This window comes from Eschrichtius robustus, chromosome 7 (genome assembly GCF_028021215.1).
Source record: "Eschrichtius robustus isolate mEscRob2 chromosome 7, mEscRob2.pri, whole genome shotgun sequence".
Lineage (NCBI taxonomy): Eukaryota > Metazoa > Chordata > Mammalia > Artiodactyla > Eschrichtiidae > Eschrichtius > Eschrichtius robustus.
This window is the reverse complement of record NC_090830.1, coordinates 139,705,882-139,725,824: the sequence shown is the minus strand read 5'-3', so window position 1 is coordinate 139,725,824 and position 19,943 is coordinate 139,705,882. Positions and strand designations below refer to the sequence as shown.

Genomic DNA, 19,943 nt, shown 5'->3' with positions numbered 1-19,943 from the left:
AAACCGCGCGGGAGCGAGCTTTACACCAGCAGACGTTTTGTAAAATTGGACGGGGTAGGCTCGGGCCTGTCCTCAAAGCCTCTACAGCCGCCAGGTTAGGGGGCTCCGCGACTGTGCCGAACAGCTCTGGTGTGAGTCATGGTTCCCTCCTCCACCCACCCCCACGAGCCCCTGTCCCCTTACCTGCGGTCCGCGGCCCTCCGCTCCGCGCTCGGATGCCGCTGGGGTGCCAGGGACCCACGGGAGGGGTCGTTCACGGCGGCCGCGCGCTGGCTCCCCGGACCCGCGCCGTCTCGACGGGGCTCGACGGCGAGGAGCCGCAGGACGCCCCGCGCCAGGTGCGCTCTGGCCGGGACGCCCACTTCCGGGAGAGGCGCGCGGACCGCCGGCGCGCTCAGGGGAGCCGCAGCCAATGCCGAGCGAGACCCGCCCCGCCGGCGCCGCGTCCGCGCGGCACAGCACGGTCTCGGCGCTCCGGGCACGGGCGCCTGGGGCCGGGCGTCCCCTCTCCTGCGAGCGCGAGGCAGGAAGCGGCGCCCCTGCGAGGCCGCTAGCGATGCCCCGGCGCGCGGGCCCCTGCGGCGCGGAGACCGCTCCAGGCTGGACTCACCGGGGCCAACTCCGCCAGCAGGAGCGCTTGGCGGGACCCGGCTTGGGCGGCGGAGCTGCAGGCCCCCGCAAACAACCCAATTTTTTAAATGGAAAAAGGACATGAAAAGACCCTTCTCCAGATAAGACATACAAATGGTCAACAAACACCTGAAGAGATGTTAAACGTCGTTAGTCACGATGGAAATGCACATTAATACCACAACGCCATACCCCTCCACAAACACTAGAAGGCCTATAATCAAGAGAATTAAAAATAACAAATTTTGGCAAAAATGTAGAGACATTGATACAGAGTTTCCCATGGGGAAAATGAATCGGTCCAGGAGATGGATGGTGAGAATATGTGTACAACAATGTGAATGTAGTTAATGCCACAGAACTGTATACTCAAAATGGTTTAAATGGTAAATGTTAGTTTTAATCACAGTGAAAAAAATGAATGAAGCACTGATGATACGTGTTAGAACACGGATGAACACTGAAAACATTCTAAGTCAAAGAGCTCATGCAGAAAAGGTCACCCAGATCATACTTAGCTCGTGTGTTTTAAATCCATAAAGCTTTTGAAAATGAGGGAAAGTCTCAGTAATGGTTTCAGAAAAAGAAAACTGGATCACACTGGGAAAAGACATTTCCATACAGTTGGGGAAACGGTGAATTTTGAAGTGGGCCAGTGGGTAGGATTATAAGGTGAAACCATAAAATTTCCTCTTTTCGGCTTTATGTGCTGGTTCCCCAGGAGAGGAGCCCAGTATTGGGTAAAACACAATGGAGTATTTTATGGGAAGTGGTGTGTTTTGTACTACTGCTTACAGCTTTTTTATACACTTGAAATTACTGGGAAGTAAATTACTTTTCAAATGAATCATGTCAAAACTATGCCCAAAAAAAAGCAGAGAAGACATCAAACTTCATTATAGAGGCCAAGCCTTAACCAGATGCGGTTCACCTAAAGTGGTGACGCTCATCATTCTTGTAGGGTCCGCACTTTATTAAGAGGCCCGGTGGAAAGATTATATTCGGAGCCACTATGTCTTGGGTGCTGTGGATGACCTGGTTGTAGTAGAAACAGTGGGATATCTGAATTCTAGTTTTCCACATCAAACCACCAAAAAACTGTTAGAACTAATAAATGAATTCAGTAAAGCTGAAATCAATACACAGGGTACAAAATACAAAGGGTACAAAATCAATACACAAAAATCAGTTGTCTTTCTATACACTAATAATGTGCCATCAGAAAGAGAAATTAAAAAACAATCCCATTTACAATTGCATCCAAAAAAAAACCTAGGAATATATTTAACTGAGAAGGTGAAAGCACACCTGAAAACTGTAAGACACTGATGACAGAAACTGAACAAACACAAATAAATGGAAAGATATCCAGTGCTCATGTTTGCAAAGAATATTCTTAAAATGTCCATTCTACCCAAAGCAATGTTCAAATGCAAAGCAAGCCTAGTCAAAACTCGAACGGCGTTTTTCACAGAAACAGAACAAACATTCCTAACATTTGTGTGGAAACACAAAGGCCCCTGAATAGCCAAACGGATTCTGAGAAAGGAAAACAGGCTGGAGGCATCTCGCTCCCTGACTTCACACTACGTTACGAAGCTACAGTCACCAAAAAAGTGTGTAATTGGCACAAAAACACACTCACACGCCAGAGGAACAGAGCAGAGAGCCCAGAAATAAACCTACAGGTGTGTGATCAGCTGATTCACAACAAAAGAGCCAAGAACATACACCAGGGAAAGGACACTCCCCTCAATAAACGGTGCTGGGAAAACTGGACACCACATACCAAACAACACTGCACTCTGTCTACAACATACACAAAAACTGGCTAAAAGGCCAGTTGTCCACATCAAGCCCTTCCTCTCCTGGGTCCTCTAAAGACAGACACCCGCGGCGGTGAGCCACGCACAGGAACTTCTCCCCACTTTTCCTCACCTTCTCCCTCAGCGGCGTCACCTCCCGGCAGGTCCTGAGCAGACCAGGCTTCCATTACTGTGGCCTCGACGCCTGTCCTCCCGGAGCTGGGGCCGTCAGCATGGCCTCGGCCCCGCGTGTTCCAGAAGCCAAGGCTCCAGTGGGTGCTGAGGAGACCCAGCTCTTCTCAGCTGCCCGGGCAGAGCCAGATCCGCAGTCAGAGCGGGCGCTCCCGCGGAGAGTCAGGGAGGCAGGCTGCCGTCCCCGCCAGCCAATGGGCATGTGCCGACCAAGCCTCCCTCACAGTTCAGCGGAGGCCCCGCCCCCTGAGACCGGTTCTGCTGAATCCATTAAACTGCAGAAATTCAAACTGAAATACAGCCAGATATCCCATGACTTCTCCAAAATAGTTAAAGAACAATTAACTGGAAACCATATGAAATGAAATGACTGCAGACACAAACTTTAAAACTTACACCAAATTCATTCAAATTTATTCACAGACATTCAAAATGCAAAACTATTAAAATTACAGAGAAATATAGAAGAAAATCTACAAGACCTTGGATTTGGTCTGTACATCATGAACTTTGAGATTTAACACACAACACAAAAACCCAATCCACAACAGAAAATAAATAATATTGTGGACTTTATAAAATTAAAGATTTCTGCTCTGAAAGACCTTATTCAGAAAGTCAAAAGACAAGCCACAAACTGGGAGAAAAATATTTGCAAACCTCATATCCAATAAAGGATTTGGACTCAAAATAGACAAAGACCTCTGAAACAACCCTATAAAAAAGTGGGTAAGGATCTGAACACACACACAGCCAAAAAAGATATACAGATAGTAAAAATCAAACAAAAATATACTCAACGTTATATACCACTAGGGAATTACAAATTAAAATCATGAGATATCGCACCACACCTATTAGGAACGTTAAACTCCAAAAATATGACAATACCAATTGCTAGAGGGTGAGGAACAACAGGAACTCTCCCTCCTTGCTTTTGGGATGCCTGTACAGTCACTTTGTAAGACAGTTTGGCAGATTTCCTTTCCAAAGCTAAACAAGTCTCACCTTGGGATCCAAAATCATGCTTTGAAAATCTATGTCCAAATGCAAACAGGGATGCAATTATGCACAGCAGCACTATTCATAATATCTAAAAACGTGAAGAAATCAGGATATCCTTCAATAGATGAATGCATAAGCAAATTGGGGTACATCTATGTTAAGGTGACTAGAATATGCCACCCCAAAATATGTCTCTCTGACATAAGGATTATTTCAGTCTCCTTAAAAAAAAAAAAAAGGAATCTCGGAAAACTGAGTAGAGAATGCCCTTTCATGAAGGACGTTTACAATAGAGAAAACTCCATTTGTAAGGGTGTGTCCCTCTTTCCACCAAAAATAGAAGGATAATTAGATCTCAAGTAACTTTTATCAATGTAGAAGTCCTGACTTAAATCTGCAAACCACCACACCCTTGTTTACTGCGCTTTGCACGACAACCTGACATAAATGGCTTCCCCCTCCCCAACATCTTTCTTCTGTTTTTAGCTGAAGACGTTATTTAAGGTGATGGCTTTGGTCATTTCAGGGAGTGACTCAGTTTTCCTTGGTATCCCCGCTGTATACAGGAGGTATACAAGCTATTAAACTTCTGTTTTTCTCCTGGTAATCTGTCTTTTATTACAGCGTCGGTGGCGGGGGGGGGGGGGGGGTCTCAACCAAGGACCTAGAAGTGCAGAGTGAAAATTGTTTTTCCTTCCATACACATGCAATGGAATGCTACTCAGCACTAGAAAGGAATGAAGCATCAACCCATGGAAAGACATGGATAAATCTTCAGTATATATTCTTAAGTGAAAGAATCCAGTCTGAGGAGGCTGCACACAGTATGACCCCATTTATGACATTCTGTGAAAGACAAAACTTCATAAATGATAAGTAGATCATGGGGTGGGGGGTTTGAAGGGATACTTTCGGATGGATAACTCACTATGTGTTTGTCTACGACCATAGATATGTATAACCCAAGGGGTCAATCCAAATCTATTCAAATTTAGTTATTTAGGGTGTAGGAGTATTGCAGGATGGAATACTCAATGTGACAGAGTCTAACTGTATTAGAAATGCATGGAAAAAACTTACTAGAGGGGATGGGGTAAAAGGTGCTGTCCTAAGTTACCTTTGAAAATGAACAGAATCTGTAGACCACAGGCAAAATGGACCATACATAAACGGTGGGCTTTATTTTATAGAGTTCTTTCTAGGGCATTGCTAACAATTCTGAAACCTCTGCACATGTAATCTGGAAAGGAGCAATGCATACGTAAATGGCAGATGCTGGGCACCAGGCTCCTCATCGTGGGAGTGGAAGTTACAGATAAGCAAGCAGAGAGCCTCTGCCCTCATAATCCTGGATCTGAGCTTCCTGGGAGGATGGTGTGGGCAGTTGACTGGCCGGGAGAAACTCACAGATCTTCAAGCTGGGAAGACCCTGCAGACATAGGATCCTCACACCCCATCTTTTCACGCACACCTGCAGCACACACTCAGCCCTCCATAATCAGCCAGTTGCACCTTTTTAGACATTCTCCACCCCCAGGCAGGTAAAGTAGCATGAGGGTCTTGCAATACTACCCCTAAGCTGTCCCAGAATCCAGGCCCTGGGCTGTGGAGCCAGGATGGGGGTGCCTGGGCCTCTGACCAGCAGGTGAGAGGAAGGAGGAAGACCAGTCCTGGGGACAGAGGTTCCCTGAAGTCTGTGAGCCCCGGTGCCTGATGGGATTCATTCCCAGTGGGGACATGGGCGGGGCCTGCAGTGCTCCTGTTTTCCACCTGGGCCCCTTTGATGAAGCCACAGCAACAGTGGGCCCTGAAGTCTCCCAGAGGTGTTTCAAACTCTGAAACTGATTTTACACAGGAACAAGAGAATGTAGCTGAGCCCCTGATGGCCACTCCTTCTGGCTCTGAGTTCCTTTTATCAGGACCGCAGTCACCTGCACATAGTCTGCTGTAACCCACCTGCCCCCACCCAGCCTTTCCTCTTCCTCCCTGCAATGATTCCAGTGACATTTCCAGCCTGGACCCCTCTCCCAGGCCAGACGCCTCTGTCCAGCCACTGCACCGCCATCTCACCTTGGGGGCTAACAGGGCCCTCAGGGGACCGGGATCCTGCAGCTCCCCACACCCAGGAGCAGCCCCACCTTCCCAGGTTGCTAAGCCCAGACACCGGGTGTAACCAAGCAGGACCCTACGGGGCCTTCCCAGGACAGAGCCCTCCCCCTTATCCTCTGCTGTAGCTCCTCTCTGAAGTACCTGTATAACAGTATCTGATGCACACTTCCGGAGTTACTTTACAGATGCTAAAACCACCACCAAATGGAAGGCATTAATTACCTGATGATCGTGAGCCCCCAGACCTGCTGACACCTAAGGATTGATACTGTTCACCACCCTGTCACCTCACCATCAACCCGTCAGAGAATTGTGCACCAGCTGATCGCATACCCTGAGACCCCCTCCTCTGTCACCAGGCCTTTACAATTGCTTTGCTGAAACCCTTCAGGGAGTTTGGGGTTTTAGAGCACAGGCTACCTGTCCTCCTTGTATTGGTGCTTTTACAATTAATGCTGCACTTTCCTTCACCACGACCCGGGGTCAGTAGATTGGCTTTACTGCACTCGGGCATGCAGACCCAAGTTTGGTTCAATAATACTGGGGCCTCTGAGTCACCCAATTGCTAGAGGGTGCAGCAGTGCCCCCTTGTGCCCCAGTGACTGTCAGCTCCTCCTCCAGAGCCTATGGCCAGTCCCCACACTAATTCCCCTCTACACCCACAGCCCTGGCCCAAGCCCAATCTTGTGCCTCGTTCCTCCATCAGCCCCTGACAAACCTCCCCACCCCCATGGTACATCTCACATCCCAACCCAATGTGGGTCTTTCTGAAGCATAAGTGAGACTGACTCTCTCCCACCTATAATCCCCAAATCTTTCCCCACTTTCACTAGGGTACCTGCCGGGAGGGACATCTGCCAAGGCCCTAACAGTCCCCGGCATCCCCACTAGGCTGCTGGCTCCTGGGTTCCCTGACACTGAACACCTCAGCAGGCCAGGTGACACAACACAAAACCCCAAAACTGCTCACTTCAGGACGGGGCTGGCACTGCTGTTCCTTGATCAAAGAGAGCAGAGACGGGGTCCCCAGCTGGGACACAAACTCTGCACCAGTGGCCTCTCCCTGGGCCATCACATCACCTCGTGTGACTTGAGGGAAGGAAGGACCGAGGCACATGTTAGTTCCTAAGCAGGATGGTGTCGGCTCAGTTGTGTCACCCAAAATTCACATGCTGAATCCCTAACCCCCAGGACCCCAGGATGTGGCTGTATTTGGAGATGGAGTTTTTAAAGAGGTGATCGAGGTAAAATGAGGTCACTAGGGTAGGTCTTAATCCAATAAGACTGATGTCCTACAAGAAGAGATCAAGACACAGAAGACCATGTGAGGACATGGGGAGAAGATAGCTGTCTACATGCCAAGGAGAGAAGCCTCAGGAGAAACGAGCCTGTAGACACCTTGATCTCAGACAGGATCCAGGACTGGGAGATTGGTCTGTTGTTTAAGCTGCCCGGTCTGTGGTATTTGTTATGGCAGCCCCGAGCAGACTCACACACAGGGTAAATCAGATTTCAGACTGGACAGAGCCCACTCTCCATTTCCCTGTATGTGAGTTATAGGAGCCTCAGGAACTGAGCATGGGGTCCCTGAGGATAGGCACAAGATAAAAGATTATAGGCATAACATGACTGCATTCTTCTCTATTTTATTTTATTTATTTATTTTTGGCTGCACTGGGTTTTCGTTGCTGTGCACAGGCTTTCTCTAGTTGTGGTGAGCGGGGGCTACTCTTCGTTGCAGCGCATGGGCTTCTCACTGCAGTGGCTTCTCTTGTTGCAGAGCATGGGCTCTAGGCGCGCGGGGTTCAGTAATTGTGGCTCGTGGGCTCTAGAGTGCAGGCTCAGTAGTTGTGACGCATGGGCTTACTTGTTTCGCAGCATGTGGGATCTTCATGGACCAGGGCTCGAACCCGTGTCCCCTGCATTCGCAGGCGGATTCTTAACCACTGTGCCACCAGGGAAACCCGACTGCATTCTTCTTAAACAAGCCTGACCTACACTCACACGAGATGGTTTTCTCTTCTATGCACACTAACATAGGCACCTTCAGTCTGAACTGCAGACCTTTGGCTTCACCACCTCCACTCACAGCATTAGCGTCATCTGCTGTGAACCACCTCCTATACGATTTCCAGAACCAGAAAGCATCGAAGAGCTCATGCTCACGTGTAATCACGTTTCACAGGACCAGAGACTGTGCACTAGCGTCCGGGCAACTCTTGCTGTCCTCCCTTGATGGCAAGAAGCTCTTCCACTTACTAAAATAGCAACTGTGCTGTTGGTGGTAAACTCAAGGCTCTGGCTTTGGGCATGAGGTCCTCACATCAGAGACTGGCCCTGATTGCCCGTGTGCCTCAAAAGGCACACAGATTTCATTTGTGACCCTGGGAGGTGGGAGCCCTGGAGTCACACCTGGCCTCTGGCCACATTAATCACCCATCCTTGAAGAATAAAATTGCTCATTTTCCAGTCTTTTCTCTCTCCTTTACAAAGAGCAGAGACCGAACGCTGGGTGGTAAGGAAACTCTAGCTTAGTGAAGCAGTAGGAGCTTCAAGGGTTATTCCATGCCACACAATCCACAGCTGGCAAGCTTTCTGGAGGACACAGGGGTTGAGCCCTAAGCTCACATGGCTCACTGAGACCATGCGGCCCCAGTGAGAAACTGCCCGTTGGGAGACCCAGTGGCCCCCATATCCTTGAGTCTTAACGAGTATAAGTGTCAAAAGTTTATTACAACTGGAAGGCCAAAGAATTGCAGGGTAACAGTCTGCTGTTTGCATGCTGTGGCCAGGGCCACACTCAGTGTTTGGAGGGTTATTACTTCTCTTGGAAGGCTACGAGGCTGTGAAGGAAGAGACACTTCTCTCAATCACATGGATGTACAGAATTGAACCACCCAGGGGGCTGTCTATGCTGCCCAGGTAGCTATTCAATTGCACAGTCGCATGGTCAGCTCAGTGACTGGCAACAAGGGCTTGACAGGGCCCAGGCTGGCCTGAGCTAGAGGACTGCAAACGCCTGCCTGGATGGTTGAAGGGCAAGGGCTGTCCTGGCTAAGACCTAACTGTCTACTGCTGGCCACTTGAATGGGACAAAGGATCCATTCAGTCCCAGGAGGGCCCAACCAGCCTTCAAGTATGCAGCACGTGGGGGCTGGCAGGTCGCTACCCCCAGTCCTATATAAATCCACACATGTCTTCTGAGTGCTCTGTGTGTCAGGGCTGTGCTGGAACCTGGGGCTGCCCAGACAGAGTGGCCAGACAGAGGGTGGGAGGACAGAGGGACACCCTGTGGGACTTCTGGGGCCCTCCACAACACTTGACTGAGTAGAGTTAGATTTGAAACAATCAGTGATCAGAGTAGACATTTCATTCTTATAACAGAGCCCAGTACTGGGGTACAGAAAATCAACGGTTCAGCTTAACTTCCTAACTCATGTGTGACCCTGGGCCACTCCTACTCTTCCTGGAGGCCTCACAAAGATGGAGAGTGAGGAGGGGGAAGAGGACCAGTTATGCTTAAACCTAACTCTAACCCTAATCCTCTGATTCTAACACCCTAACCTATAACCCTAATCCCCTGATATATAACCCTAAACTGTAACAACCTTAGCCCCAGACCCCTAGACTGTGGACCCTGACCCCCTAAGCTCTAAATCTTAACCCTCCAAACCTGACTCTCTAATCCTGACCCATAACTCTAAACTCTGACCCTGACCCCAGCCCTATACCCTAGCCCAACACTGACCCTGATCCCCAACACTGACACTGACCCTGGATTTTGAGCCAGAGCCCAACCCTAACCCTAGGGGTTAGGGTCCTTAGCCCTGACCCTAACCCCTAACCCCAGGCAGTCTGTACAAGACGGGTTCTGGCTTCAAGGGTCATTTCAACCTTTGGTCTGTCCATATCTTGTATATGTCAGTTCATTCCCAAAGAAGTAGCCCCAGTAGCAAGGAGATCATGGTCCATTCTGCCATAGTTTGGGTCAGTAGTCCCTGACTTGAACCATGATCTTGGGCGGGAATGGCCATGGTCTCAAGTCTCTAATTCCTATCCCTGTCCCTGACCTTGATGCTGATCCTAACAATGAACAGTGACTCTGAATCTGGCCTCTGACATTGACTCTTGACCCTTTCCCTGACCCTGGTCCCCAGTCAGACTCTTGCTTGGACCCTGAATCCTAATTCTTACTCTGTGACTTTTCATAACCTTATCCATATCATGAGAGCTATGGATTTTTAGACAGCACATTCACATTGATGTGACAGTTCCAGCTTTGAAAACTTCAGAAGGGTGCATGTGGTAGCGGTGACAGCCTTTGTAAGGGCTTAAGGTGGGTTTCAGCCTATTTATCTTGAGGAAGGAGGCTGGTGGCTTGAGCAGAGTGAGCGAGGGGGAGCCCAGCCAGGTTGTCCTTTGACAAGATTATATGAAATAATCTCCTACCATGACGAGAATAAGAACTGTTCCGGCACAGGAAGCCCTCCTTACGTGTTAGTTCTTGTTTGCTATTACTATTCCCAGACTACAGATGAGGAAAACTGACGGCAGCTCTTAGAGCAAGGCTTTGCACAGATAGTGCTCAAAACTGCTCCTCACACTTCGTTGTTACTGTCGTGATTGGATCCCGGTCAACAGGTGAGGAAGACGAGGGGTGGGATGTCTCGGAACAGGATTTGTGCACAGTGAACACTCAGATGCCCAGACTTAGGCTGGTAACTGTCACCTGCACCGCCTGCAACCAGGTCCACCGGCCTCCCCCAAAACGTGAATTCTGCCTCATCCACCGCCGGCAGGGAGCCTGGCTGAACCTCCCCTCCACATGCAGCCCTGAGGTCCACCACGGTCCTTCCAGACCCACAGAGGAACGCGGCAGTTCTGCACCCCCAGCCCGCCCTACAAACCCGACATCGTCCACCCTTCGGCCCCGCCTCCCTTGAGAATGTGTCACGCGAGGCAGGACCAGCCTCGGGATCACGCTGGGAAGAATCAGGATCTCGCTGCACCCCTGCGCTCTCCTCCGCGTCCAGCCGAGAAGAGCGGCCAAGATGAGTCAGGTGGGGCCAACTCACGGCCTCGGTCCAGAACGCCCACGCGGAGGTTTCCGGTAAACCGGAAACCTCGCCTAAGCGTGCAGAGACGGAAATCAAACTCGTCTCCCCACCGCCAGGCTCGGGCTCACTCGCCGCAACGCGGGTGACGTCACGTGGGGCGGGCTCGCGGGAGGCCTCAACACTCTCGCAGGTCACCGGCTCCTCAACCGGCCAATCACAAGCCTGGAAGACCAGGCGCGGCCCTCGCCTGCTCCGCGCTGAATCTGCGCCGGGAGGCCTCAAGCATGCGCACTGGCGCTTGCCCAACTGTCTACTCCGCGGCCCGCTCCCGAAGGGATCCGGCGCGGGGCGCACTGCGCAGGCGTGCTGAGGCCGCCCCGCCCCCGGCACGGATTCCGTCCAATCCAAGCGGAGGCGCCAGACTGAGAGGAAATGGCGGGGCGCTCGGGGTCTGCGAACGCGGAGCAGGCGGGAGCCGTGGGCCGGGCTGACGAGGCCGGAGGTAGAGCCGACCCCGGCGACGGCCTCTCACGAGGCCTACGGCGGGAGCCGGGCGGTAGACGGCTGGGCGGGCAGGGAGCGCACGCGGGCTCTGCTTCGAGTCAGGGCGGACGTGGGGAAAAACGGCTTTCGTCCCTTGCGGAAGGGTCTCGGCGGCTCTGCCGGCAGCCGCGAGGACTCACCCACAGGCCCGCGTCCTACATTCACTCACCCCCCGCTGGCCTCGTTTGCCCCATCTGCTCCGCTTAAGTAGCTAAAAGTAGGCAGAGGACGTCCTTTCGACTTGATAGCACATTCAGATGATAGAAAGACTGATGGGCAAAGGCTTTGCAGTAGCCCATCTGACACAAATTTTAACATTTAAATTATTTTCCCCCCTTTTTGGTCATCCTCCTAGAGGATCACACAAAACATATAGATGCATGGACTGGATAGTAGCCTAGATGGTGGTACGAAAACGTGAGGAGGGAACAGCTAAATCCCATGCACGGTTCTTTACTGATGGGGGTTCACGTTTTTTTCCCACTTTTGACATAAATATTGCTTCAGTGTCATTTAACATACCTTTTGCATATTTAACCAAGCATATCTGATGGATACGTTCCTAGAAGTGGAATTTTGTCTTCAAAATGGTGATGTAGCCAGACTGTCCTCCAAAAGGTTGCATCACTTTCCACAGTCTGTCAGTGTTAGTGCCTGTTTCCCTACATCATCACAAACACTGGGCCTTATCAGACTTACTGATCTTTACCAACCTGCTAGATGCAACATGTTATTTTCATCTCTTTAATTATGACTGAAGTAGTACGTCTTTTCAAATATTATTAGCCATCTGTGTAGTTTTTGGTTAATTGTTCTCTCCATTTCTCCATTCTTAGGTAGAAATGATTATTTACCTTCTCTATATTGTTTGATTGGTTGGTTGCTTTATTTTTTTAAAACTTTTTATTATGGATAGATTTAAGCATATACAAAAAAATATACAAGCACATGAAAAGATACTCAAGATGGCTAATTATTAGAGAAATGCAAATCAAAACTACAATGAGGCATCACCTCACACTGGTCAAAATGGCCACCATCAAAATGTCTACAAATAATAAATGCTGGAGAGGGTGTGGAGAAAAGGGGACCCTCCTACACGGTTGGTGGGAATATAAACTGGTGCAGCCACTGTGGAGAACAGTATGGAGGTTCCTCAAAAAGAAAACTAAAAATAGAGTTACCATATTATCCAGCAGTCCCATTCCTGGGCATATATCTGGCAAAGATGAAAGCTCTAATTCAAAAAGATACGTGCACCCCAGTGTTATAGCAACACTGTTTACAGTAGCCAAGACGTGGAAGCAACTTAAATGTCTATTGACAGATGAATGGATAAAGAAGATGTGGTACATATATACAAAGGATTATTACTAAAGACAAAAAGTAATGAAATAATGCCATTTGTAGCAACATGGATGGCCCTAGAGATTATCATACTAAGTGAAGTAAGTCAGAGAAATATATGATATCACTTATATGTGGAATCTAAAACTGGTACAAATGAACTTATTTACAAAACAGAAATAGACTCACAGACACAGAAAAGAAATTTATGGTTGCCAAAGGGGAAAGGGGTGGGGGAGAGATAAGTTAGGATTGGGATTAACAGATACACACTACTAAAGAGAAACAAGGACCTACTCTATAGCACAGGGAACTATATTCAATATCTTGTAATCTATAATGGAAAAGAATCTGAAAAGTATATATATAATATAACCAAATCACTTTGCTGTACACCTGAAACTAAAACACCATTGTAAATCAACTATACTTCAATTAAAAAACATTTTTTTAAATATTTATTTATTTGGCTGTGCTGGGTCTTAGTTACAGCACGCGGGATCTTCATTGCAGCATGTGGGATCTTTAGTTGTGGCATATGGGATCAAGTTCCCTGACCAGGGATCAAACCCGGGTTCCCTGCATTTGGACTGCAGAGTCTTAACCACTGGACCACCAAGGAGGTCCTAAAAAAGTTTTTTTAAGTCAAGAACAAAGTATAATTACCCCATGAACTCATCTTTCAGTTTTAACAGTTATCAGCTCTTGGCCAATCTTGTTTCCTCGTTATCCTCACCCACTCACTACCACCTACTCCACTGTTTCATTTCGAAGTATCCCAGGCATCATAACATCTCATCCATAGATATTGTTTGGCCAAAAATTTCGTTCGGGTTTTTCCATAAGATGGTATGGGAAAACCCAAACAAACTTTTTGGCCAACCCAATATTTGCATATATCTCTCTAAAAAATAAGCACTCTTTGCAGAAAAGTAACCACAATAGCATTGTCACATCTGAATAATGGCTAAAATAATGCCTTTGTTTCATCAACTATCTAGTCAGTTTTCAAATTTCCTTGATTGTGTCATCACTGTTTTAAAAAGTGCTTTCAATTGAATCGAAATCCAAATATGGTCCATTTATTGAGCTTGGTTGATATGTTTCTTTAATCTCTTTTTGTCTGTAAGGATCTTCCTTTCTCCCTTTTCCCCCAAAATGTATTTAAATTAAAGAAACTGGGTTGTTTTTCCTGTGACGTTTCCCAGTGTGGATGTTACTAATTGCATGCCCATGTGTCACTTAAAATGTTCCTCTCTCCCTGTATTTCCTCTGAACTGGTTATTTAGATTGAGAGGCTTAACAAGTATTAGTGTCATTTTTTTACAAGAATCCTACATTGAATTTTTACATCACATATCTCATAATGTCCAGTTATTTTTATTGTGATGTTAATGCCATTAATAATAATTGCCGAGATCTACTAATTCATCAAGGAGTTAAAAATAAGTGCCTATATTGATTATAAGCAAGTTAATATGAAATATTTTGCTTGGAGCCTGCAGAATAACAATTGTATATAGGAAACCTATTTATATTTATATATATTTAAATGAGACATCTTATTAGATTTTCTCACTATTCCTTGTAAGGTTTTTTTAGGTAATCTCTAGAAATTTCTAGTTCATTATGCCACCTACTAGTTACAGTGATTTCTGACTCCTTGTTTCCAGTTTTTAATACCACTTCTTTTTTTTCCTTTCATTATTACATCCTGAGCTTTGGCCAGGACTTGAACAGTATCAGCAGTAAGAGTGTACCCCTTTCCTTGCCCTGAGTTTTATTAAGGGGAAATCTGTGGTGTCATTTCACCCTTTAGGAAAATCTGCCCATGAAGGGCCGGTTCATCCCTTGTACAGTGTCTCCCTCAGGGCAAGGAGCAGATGCACCACTCTGGCTGGAGATCTGCCCTCAGCGCACCTCAGTCCCAGCCCAGTGTTATCAGATCCTTCCTCTGGCTTCTTACTCCTACATAATTCTTTTTTTTTTTTTAATCTTTATTGGATCCTACATAATTCTTAAATGTTTGGTTTTCTCTCCACAGGGCAGGCCAAGTCCTCACAGAAAATTGAAGACTTGATGGAAATGGTGAACAAGTTGCAGAAAGGTCACATGTCTCCTCTGTAACTGAGGCTCAGCCTGAGATTTGGGGTCAGGCAGAAGTGGTATCAATTCCAAGGCCCAAAATTCACCACCTTGGAAAATTAACTCATTTGTTCTCTCTTACTTTTAAAACAATTTTTTGAAGTAAAAATATGAACCCATGATTCAGAATTCAAGTATAAGGGGATAAAGTACAAACGTTTTCCCAAAACTCAGCTGCAGTCCCCTTGCTGGCCATCGCATTTGGTTCCCATGCACTCTGCTGGATCCAGGGTTTCACCCTTCCCTCCGCCTCACCTCTGCTCCTCTCGCTTGCTCACCAGGCACCTTCCACCCATGTTTCCACCTTAGGGCAGGCCTTTGCACTGACTGTCTCCCACCCCCACCCAGGGAACAGCAAGGTCTGCCCCCCTCACTTCATTTGGGGCCCTCAAGGGGTCTTGCCATATCTGAAGAAGCACGTCCCACTCCACTTCTTAATCTATTGCCCCTCCTGTGTTTCTCTTGACTGCACTTAACCACAACCTGACTCAGGTTCTTTATCTGTTCCTGTCTCCCCTCCCTAGAATGTGAGCCCTTGGAGGGCATCCACCTCCCTTCACCTGCCCTGTCATCTTCACTCAACCTCCTTGTTTCCCTGCAGCCGGAAGCCTAGAGCCCAGGATTGACGTCCTGATTAACCGGATTAATGAGGTTCAGCAAGGTGAGCCCAGGACATTGGCTTGTCTGCCAGGTGTGGTTACATGAATTGCAGGGCTCAGTGCAAAATGAAAATACAGGGCCCCTCGTTCAAAATTACTGTGTTTTGAACCAGCAGAGCATTAAACCTAGCATGGGTTGGTCGGGCCCATCTAAATTCAAGTGCTATACTCACATGTTTATTAACCTGTCCTGCTGTCAACTGAGCCCAACAAGAAGGGCTTGGGCTCTGGAAGCCTTGTTTCCTGCTCTGTAAAATCTGGGCCCCTCTACATTTGCTTAAAGACAAATGTGAAATGTTTGCAAGGACAGACACTTACACAATGTCCTGCGGTTTGGCACAGCAAAAAAGAAAGCCAGTGAGGAGCTAGGAGAGGCCCGGACTGTCTGGGAGACCCTGCAGAAGGAACTGGACTCATGTAAGCTTGTGGGGGATGACCCAGAGGTCCCCACAATGTCATGCATCCTTGAACCCAATATTCCAATCAGCATCCTTGCCGTGGCCAAGGGCTCCTGCCCCCTCTCCAACCTCAGGTCCTACCAATCTCCCCCCTCCAACTCTGGGTGGGAGTGTTCCTGGAACACCCTTCAAGCATACTCTTACCTTAGGGGCTTTGCTAGGAGGTTCCCCCAGATAATACAGGTTCCTATTGCCTCACATCATCATTCAGTTCTCAGCTCAAATGTCCCCTTCTCAGAGAGGCCTTCCCCAGTTACCCCACCCAAAGACAGCACTCTGCCCACACCTAGTCACGTGCCCCTTACTGCTCGATGTGTTTCTTCACAGCCCTTACCCAACTTCATGCAATGTGTTTATTTTTCCTCTTCCCTCCACGTAAATGCCCTGCCATTCCACAGGGTCCTCACAGCCACCCTTTATCAACTTGAGGGCCCTTTGATGCTTACAGGGAGTATGGGCACAAGAGGGGAAGGGGCTCACCTCGAGGGGTCTACATTTGGGGTTGGGGGTAGGGCTGTACCAAACCACCCATGTGACCGTGGGCAAGCCCAGTCCCTGAAGGTTCAGTGTTGTGGACTCTGATGCCTGAACATGTTACTGCTTTTTCCAGTGAGTGGAGAGAAAGTACGCCTGAAAGAGATCTTGAGCAAAAAGCAAGGTAATTGCAGCTACTCTATCTCCAGATTTTTGCCTTTGCCACCCTGAAGAAGCCCACTGTCTCTGTAGCAGTAGAAGCCTTTTGAAACCTGAATCACGTTGCATCCCTCCTGTGGCTGCCACCAAACATGCAGTAAATGATAAAGTTCCATCAGCTCCAGGAGACCCCATATGATCTGGCACTTTTACCTCTGCCCAAACCTCATGCCTTGATGGGCTCTCACGGGGCCCTCACTTCCTCTCCCTGCAGAGACCCTGAGGATCCTCCGGCTCCACTGCCAGGAGAAGGAAAGTGAGACACAGAGGTAAGAGCTTCCACCTGGCCCCTGCTCAGTGCTGTCCCTTCATTCTGGTAGAGAGAGAAATCAGAGGAAATCGGTCTTAAACCCACAGCTCTCATCTCCCTAAAACGGGGAGGCCAAATGACTGTCTTCCCACCTTGACTCCAACAGTAGGCAGTAGTGTTAGGAGTACTCATTCACTGGGATAAGCATTCATTTGCTAGAATGTCAATTAAATTCCTTTGGCTGGTTTTTATTCTATACCTTCATACTTTCTGCAGGCTGTCTTGGCTGTCTACTCATCTGTCCCTTCATTTAGGCGTCAAGCCAACCATCTGTGCACCAGTCTCTCTCCATTCATCCATTATCCTTCCATCCACCCAACCACTTGTGCATCCATCTCTCTACCTCCTGAATCCTTATTTTGCTCATTTTGTGACCAGAGGCCCCAAGCCCCTAGCATACCAACTTTGAAACTGTTTGAGAAATTCACATGAGACTAATATGTGTGTGTGCCTGTACTTGTGACCATGCCCACATTGATCTCCCCAATCTTCACAATGACATTGCCAGAGGGCATGAGCTCATGCCCCCCTCCCACAAAGTTACAGAGAAGGACCTCAATCTAGAAGGTTAGAACAGACCTCAAGAGAAGGACGCAGAAGCCCCACCCCAGGCTCCTCCTAGGGAGACATTCAGAAAACATGACGGCTGCCTTGCCTCTTGCCAGGAAGCATACCATGCTGCAGGAGTGCAAGGAGAGAATTTCTGCCCTGAACTCCCAGATTGAGCAGGAAAAGAACAAACAGAGGCAGTTGAGGTAAAGCCCATTGCCCAAGGCCTGGGGGGCTGGATGCATTGTAAGTGGGGGGAATACTAAGAATGGGGGTTAGAAGAGGAGCTGGCTGAGCTGAAGCTTGGAGGGTCAAGGAGGCAGAGGTGCTCCCAGCAGAGTGAAGAGCACGGGCGAGCTCCCCCATGTCTCTGCATGAAGACCCCAGCCTGAGCCAGGTTGAGGAGGGGTGTCTCTCAGCCCACGGCCCCTCATCCTGTGTGCTTGGTCCCCAGGTTGGATTTTGAGGAGCAACTAGAGGATCTGATGGGCCAGCATAAGGACCTGTGGGAATTCCACGTGAGTCACTCAGAGCCACTCCTTCCACCTTCCACATCTTCTCTGGCAGCACCAGCCCAAAACTCAGGGTCATCCTCCAGGCCTCCTTCCTCTCAATTGCCGCACCCAGTTCCTGAGCAAGCCCTGGCAGCCGTATGTTAGAATCATGCTCAGTCCAGTTCCTCATCACCCTCACTGCCACCCGGTATTGTCCTCTTCACTGGCCCTGCCCACCCATCCCTGATGCCCTCCCAGGGGCCTTAAGTGGTCAGGAGGAACCCTGATGAACCAAGGAGGGGTTATCCATCAAGGAGACTCATGGGTGTGTTTGGGGCCATCACAGACACAGGGCAGATAGTGGGGAACCAAGCAGGCCAGTGTTTGCCACCTGGGGATCCCAAACAAGAAAACAGAATGAATGTCAGGACAGAAGGGCTCAGTGCGGTCACAGAGCGGGAAGAGGAGGAGCTGCAGTGCTGGGCTGGTAACTGACTCTCCAGAGAACAGCCTTGATTGGTGGTGTTTGCAGGATGCCCTGTAGCGAATACCCCAGGGCTGATTTCAAACCTTGCAGAATTCCTGAACACTAACCCTCATGAGCCTCTCCAGCGTAGCACCACAGGTATCTAGGGTGAAACAGCTCCAGGTGGACAGAATGGCCAATGGAAAGGCCCTGAGGCTGGACCATGCCTGGCATGCATGGAGGGCCAGAGTAGCAGGAAGTAAGGCATGCAGAGTAAAGACCAGATCCAGATCGGCTTCTCTGAGGCACATGGGAGGAAGCCAGGAGATGTGGACAGGCCACCTTTCTACCCCTCAGAAGCCAGAGCAGCTGGCCCTGGAGATTGGCGCCCTGGACAGCAGCAAGGGGCAGCTGCTCAAGGAAGGTGAGGCCTGGAGAATGGGGATGCCCTGCCCTGCCCTGCCCTGCCCTGCCCTGCCCTGCCATCTGTCCCTTCCTGCTGCAGAAAAGCTGGTGGAGGCAAAGCTGGAGGATGTGAAGCATCGCCTGTGCTCCCAGTTTGGAGCCAAGGGCTGCTCGGCAATCACTGAGGGGCTCTTCCTGCGCAGCGAGGAAGCAGCAGCTGTGGTGTAAGAGAGGGATGGGGAGGGGGCGACGGGGAGGGGGAGGAGCTGCCAGCACTGATGCCCACCCTCAGGCATCTGTTTGAGGAGGAGAACGAGAAGGCCCAGGAGTTCCTGGAGGCTGCTGCCCAGCGCCAGGAGCAGCTGCAGCAGAAGTGCCAGCAGCTGCAGCAGAAGAGGCAGAGGTGGGCACGGAGCCCTTCCCTTTCCCCCGGTCCCCAAGGGGAAGGTGGCTAAGGGAGTCTCTGCTCCCTCCTAGACTCTGTCACTTGGTCTCTTTACAATCCTACCCGTCTCCCTCCCCACCCTCCTACCCTACCCCCCTACCCCTTTTTGTCTAGGCTGAAGGAGGAGCTGGAAAAGCTTGGAGTGCAGGTCCCTGCTCAAGGCCAGAGCAAGCAAGAGGAAGGGGCTGGCCCAGGAGAAGCTGTGAGTCCTGGAATCCACTTCAGGGAGCAGAGACAGCTTATGAAAGGAGCTCTGGGTGGGAAGGCAAGGAGGGGGTCCGCAGAGTGCTCAGAAGATGGTCTTCAGGGAAGGGCATTCCCAAAGGGACACAGCCAAGGCGAAGGTGCAGAAGCTGGCAGCGGTGGGGTGAGGAAGGGCAGGACCCAGGGAGGGTGTGGGCATGGGGATGTGAGGAGACCCCCACGTCACACTCTGACCTCCCACAGGCCAATCCCAAGCCCCTTGGAGTCAGTGAGGAGAAAGACCCAGAGCCGCCCACTAAGCAGAGCCTGATGCCCTCCTAGGCAAGGAGGACCCACCCTGCACTAGAGCTTATGCCCTGCACTGGAGCTTATGGGCTTTAGGAAATAAAGGCACTATATCAACACAACTGCCTCAGCTGAGTCTGTG

At 49.4% G+C, this 19,943-nt stretch overlaps 1 protein-coding gene across 1 annotated transcript; it reads left to right on the top strand.

Moving 5' to 3' along the window:
• Nucleotides 1-11,213: 11,213 nt before the first annotated feature.
• On the top strand, nt 11,214-19,943 carry SYCE1 (synaptonemal complex central element protein 1). The gene is made up of 13 exons (XM_068549120.1): nt 11,214-11,300; nt 14,733-14,795; nt 15,435-15,494; nt 15,835-15,909; nt 16,561-16,608; nt 16,858-16,912; nt 17,619-17,708; nt 17,957-18,020; nt 18,820-18,886; nt 18,968-19,091; nt 19,160-19,270; nt 19,427-19,514; nt 19,760-19,943. Exons 1-13 carry the CDS (start codon nt 11,231-11,233, stop codon nt 19,835-19,837), a joined length of 993 nt encoding a protein of 330 aa, XP_068405221.1. The 5' UTR covers nt 11,214-11,230; the 3' UTR covers nt 19,838-19,943.

What these genes read in the sequence shown, in the direction of transcription:
- SYCE1 (XM_068549120.1), top strand. Translation starts at nt 11,231, where the DNA reads ATGGCGGGGCGCTCGGGGTCTGCGAACGCGGAGCAGGCGGGAGCCGTG. An exon ending in GATTAATGAGGTTCAGCAAG is followed by an intron (nt 15,495 to 15,834) that starts GTGAGCCCAGGA and finishes GGTTTGGCACAG; the next exon opens with CAAAAAAGAAAGCCAGTGAG. An exon ending in CTGCAGCAGAAGAGGCAGAG is followed by an intron (nt 19,271 to 19,426) that starts GTGGGCACGGAG and finishes CTTTTTGTCTAG; the next exon opens with GCTGAAGGAGGAGCTGGAAA.